At 40.2% G+C, this 4,854-nt stretch overlaps 2 protein-coding genes across 10 annotated transcripts in view; one reads left to right on the top strand and one right to left on the bottom strand.

The window, feature by feature from the left end:
• Positions 1–1,746, top strand: part of gpatch8 (G patch domain containing 8) — a 31,886-nt gene extending 30,140 nt beyond the window's left edge. For all 9 annotated transcript variants that reach the window (XM_020607338.1, XM_020607337.1, XM_020607341.1 and 6 more), the window contains one exon: positions 1–1,746. This exon is cut by the window's left edge and continues 3,269 nt beyond it. In XM_020607338.1, coding sequence (XP_020462994.1) covers positions 1–551 — 551 coding nt within the window. In that variant the 3' untranslated portion in view covers positions 552–1,746.
• A 371-nt stretch (positions 1,747–2,117) lies between these two features.
• Positions 2,118–4,854, bottom strand: part of gosr2 (golgi SNAP receptor complex member 2) — a 5,317-nt gene continuing 2,580 nt past the window's right edge. The window contains exons 4-6 of the mRNA XM_020607346.1: positions 3,806–3,938; positions 3,542–3,682; positions 2,118–3,095 (exon numbers count right to left, since the gene is read on the bottom strand). Coding sequence (XP_020463002.1) covers positions 2,934–3,095; positions 3,542–3,682; positions 3,806–3,938 — 436 coding nt within the window. The 3' untranslated portion in view covers positions 2,118–2,933. The remainder of the gene's footprint in view (positions 3,096–3,541; positions 3,683–3,805; positions 3,939–4,854) is intronic.

The following is a 4,854-nucleotide window of genomic DNA, read 5'->3' on the forward strand; positions in this document are numbered from 1 at the left end:
CACCTGCCAATTTGGCCCCTGCTCCCCCTCCACCAGCCCTACAACAGATCCATATTCAGCAGCCCACCGTGTCTGTAGCTTCAGGCACATCAATCACCACAGTGCAACACGCCATCCTGCAGCACCATGCTGCCACTGCTGCAGCCATGGGCATCCACCCAGCACATCCTCACCACCCACATCCTGCACATGCCCAGTTGGCCCAAGTACACCATATTCCCCAGCACCACCTTACCCCCATCTCCCTGTCTCACTTGGGTCCCTCCCTTGGTCATTCTCTTGGACATTCATTGGGACATGCTGGGCTGATTCCTGCCCACCCGACAGCCTTCCTCTCTGGTCAGCCTATACATATTATTCCAGCCTCTGCACTTCACCACACCCCCTTAACTTTCCACCATGTCCCACATACAGCCCTCTACCCTACACTTTTCACACCTCGGCCTTCACAGGCTGCTGCTGCAGCTGCAGCAGCTCTCCAGCTTCACCCTTTCCTACACCCAATCTTCTCAGGGCAGGACCTCCAGCACCCACCTAACCATGGCTCTTGAGTATTGATGCAAGTGAAGGCATTTATTCACTGGAGAAAAGACTGAACCAGAACTTGCTTGGTTTAGCATTTTAGATGGAATCTTTGCAGCAACATGCAGGCAGTGAGAGTGGAAGCTTATCAACAAACCACCAATTTATTGGCAGTGCAGCGCAGCAGGTTGTAGCCACAAAGTGGTGCTGCCTGTGTTGTGTTCAGTTTGGACACTAACATATTCTTGTGGTTCATGTGAGATTATTTTCCATGATTTGTCCCAAGTCAGGGTGCAGAATTAAAGAGACTTCCTCAGAACATCAGTTGATGTTCCATGATGGGGTATATCAACATGGAACCCTTTTTTATGAATGACAAGTCATTAACACCAAGTTTGTTTGTTTGTTTGTTGTTTTCCACATGAAAATATTATACTCAGTTTTTGCTCATTTTGGCAGCCAAACAGATGTAACGGCTGAAACTGAAGGCAGAATGATTTAATTAGCATAGGGAGAAGTGCTACTGTTGTAGAAATGAACTGTTTTGACTCTGTAACCTTCAGAGACGGACGATTTCATAAATAATGATACTCTATCTTTTCATATGACTACTTGCCCTCTATTGGATTCTTGGTCTCAAAATAATTTGTAATGCAGTTCTCTGTACATATTATCAGTGTGTAATGTGAAGAATCCCACCAAGGGATGATCATATAAAATTACAGCAAATGTGTTTGGTCGGTTATTGTCACCAAAAGCCCTCTGTAAGTGAGGGGAAATATGACATTGGGGTTTTAACATCCCTACTGCTCTGAGGCAAAGCTCCCTGTGGTGAGGGTACACCTAAATGAATTGCACTGAAATCTGTACATCAAGATGATGCTTTTGCATCATGTAACAAAAAGATTGTAGAATACTGCAATAATTGTATTTTTGTTTTTAAATTATTTTCCAAAATGCTCTTCAGAAGAAGGGTTGTTTTGCTTTTGTGTAATTTTGTAAATAAAACTGCTGTAGATTAACCTATTAACATTCTAGAAGTTTGAGACTGCTATTGGGAAAAAAAAACTGACACGATGAATGGACGTATGTATTTTATCAAGGTTTGTAAATTACTCTGGTTTAAAAAAGGGCTGAAAGGCAAAAGCTAGTGATCTGTCGAACAGTAGCAACTCTGTATTTTTTAAAACTTACTCTGTTTCAGCAAATAAAATCTTGAGTTTAGGTGTTTTTTTGTTTTTGTTTTTTTTCCTTAATATGTTTCCGGGTTACTGAAATTACACACAATCCTAGGAATAGTGAGGTCCTGTCACGTTTTCATAAATCTAACCAGGGTCCATCAAGAAGTCCCTGCAGAGGTAAGTGTTGAACATGAAGCACTAGGTGGTGCCCTAGTTGCTTTGAATAGACGTGAAAATCCACAACATGCTTATCCTAATACATGCTTACAGTAAAGGGGACCTCTCATCTTATTCTGTTTTAAATGAAGCAGATTTGTTAGAAATATACACCAAGGATATTAGATATCATATTTTAATCTATTAAGAGAAATCACTCACAGTGAGACTAGAACCAAGCAAAAATCCAAAAGTACGTATGTAACAATTACAAAATGTTTCAATTGTTTTTTCCCTCAACAGATTTTTGTCATTCTCTTTATTTCTGGTGTATCATCTGAACTACACATATGCAAAGTTACCGGTTTATTGGGTATTATTAGTTTATTTTATACAGAGATGTTTGTTATTTAGGCTACATCAATATAAATGGGTAGACAAAAGCACAGACACCTCTCTGTATAATGCCATACAGTTTGACAGCTTCCAAAATGATTAGCTAAATAAACACCTCTCTAAAACAGTTCAAACAACTCTCACAAAAGGAGGATTTACTGTGGTATTAGACTGCAATAGTCTTAGCTAGATGTACCTAATAAACTGGCAACATAACATATACAACATTCTCCAGGGAATATCGGTAAGTTGAAATGTAAAACATGGAGCCAAAAGCTCTGGACTGAACCCAGTTTGACAAGGCAGAATGACACTACAAGCTATGGGAGAAAAAGCAAACTGAGTATAAAGATCAGTTTGAAGTATTTTTCACAGGGGTTTGGGTCACGAGGAATTTACAGTTTGAGTGGTTTTGATGAAGTCAACTGGGGGTGTGTGGCAGTGATCTAAGGGAATCAGCAGACCTTGTATCAAAGTTCAGTGTCCTCTCTGACCTTCATGAGGAATAAAATACTGTCTGTAATTAAGGTAGTTTGCAACCTTATGATTTTGCATGTGCCCAAAATAATTAAAACAAAGGATAATGGCACAATTTATAAATTCTGATGTTAAAAATACATCTCTGCCATGTTTCATATTATGAGGGAAGATGTGCTGCAGAAATTGTCCATGATGGTGTCAGCCCAGGTATCGGATTACCAGGAACATGAAAATGCAGGTCAGCAGCATCCCTCCAATCATGATGAACTTATCTTGGGTGGCTCGCCTTTCTATCAGTCTCATCACTGTGTTAGACAGCCCCAGCATGTTGGCTACATCCAGCATTTTCTTATGGGTCCCCTGTGCAGAGTCCAAACAGCAATGATCACGTTAGATTGGGCTACAACAGACTTAAAAACACATTTTGAGAAATAGAGGCTTTACATGACATTTTAATTATCACCAAAAAAATCCCTCTGAGTTTGAGAGACGCTGATTGCGACACCCTCCTTGACACGCCACTCGGTCAGAAGTTTCTCACGGCTAGACAACTGGGCCGTGAGTGCTGACACAGACGCACCCTGATAAGATGAGGCCTGAAGCAAAACCAGGAAGACCATCTCCTCCCTGGAAACAAGGACTCATCCTCTAGCCAAACATATGCAGACTAACAATAAGACTACTGTGATCAGTCTGGGTCTATACTGTTTACTTTCTTTGGAAAACACATTTAAAAAGTAAGACTCCTCTGCTCTTCTACAGAGGGCTTTTCTTTAAACTTTCTGTGTAAAGTCCTGTGTGCACACCTTCAGTGTAGATCTTTGATCTCTGATACCATTCAGGATGCTGCTTCCACTACCCAGGAGGTCATCCATGCCTCTGTGTGCATTGTGCAAACTGGAGTTAAACTGTAGGCTCTCATCTATGGGGATGGAGGTATCTGCGTCCTATTGAACAAGAAATAATGTCATCTAATTCCACATTATTCATCTTGAGACAGAGACATTTATATGTTACTCTTCAATATGGGCCTGAGGATGCTAGCACGTGTTAAGGTGCATTTGACCTACGTTGGTCGTGAAGGTACGATTCAGGAGTTCCTCCCTCTCTCTCTCCTGGGTCTCTCTGATATAGTGCCGCTGCTGGAAATTTTGTAGGGCGGTCCGGAGATGCTGAACATCATATTTTAGTTGGTCCACTCGCCTGAGGGAACACAAAGAATATTAATAAATAAATAAAATAAAAGTGTTGATTCTACTTTGTTATGAAGTGGACAAAATCTCTCTCTAATGCTACACAAAGCATTATTTTTCTTTATCTTACATAGCATTTAATTCATTTCCCTCATAAAAGCATGAAAAAGCTTTTTAAAAAAGTCATACAGTTTGAAAAAGGTCAAATTTTTTGCCTTCTGTAGACTATAACGCTTTCATACGTATATCATATCAGGAGATGTTAATGCCTTAAGACTAAAAAAAGGAGTTTCAGCAGTGGTTTGTTCTGCAGAGGCTGTTTAATTATCAAAGACACAGCAAACAATGGCTCTACAGCTTAGCTACAATAGCTAAGTAGCTAATTGTCTCATAAAAATTCAAGTCAGATTCTTCAGTTGGTTAATTCATCCACTAATTTTTCTAACATTTATCTGGATCTAGGGTATATTAGTTTTTTTTTCCACTTACTAAGAATTATTGTTGTATAGTGCTGGGAAGGACTGGCAAAAAGATGATATAAATTCTTGTACCTTATAAGTAACTGTAGGCCTTATTGTCCCAACTGGATTTCTTTTATTTTTTGACCATGAAAGAGTATTAGGCTTTTCCTGTGTGGTATCAAAATAATCTTTAAAGGTATCAAAGTTGGTGAGCCCTGCAGAAACCCCGATAAACATAGGGTATATTTTATGGCATTGTTGACGTTACCTCAACTTTTAACTTTAACTATTCATGATTGTTTTGGTTGATGACAACATTGCTTTTCCCTCACATGTCATGCAGTTGGAATGAAGAGCCCCTCACAGTCTGCCCTTCTCCTGAGCTCCACTCTGGCCCCACTGGAGCTCCACTAAGATCAGAGGATTGCTCTGGGATGAGGTGTACTGTGTCCCCTAAGGCCTGTT

The sequence above is a fragment of the Monopterus albus genome, unplaced genomic scaffold (genome assembly GCF_001952655.1).
Source record: "Monopterus albus unplaced genomic scaffold, M_albus_1.0 scaffold85.1, whole genome shotgun sequence".
In the NCBI taxonomy this organism is placed as follows: Eukaryota; Metazoa; Chordata; class Actinopteri; order Synbranchiformes; family Synbranchidae; genus Monopterus; species Monopterus albus.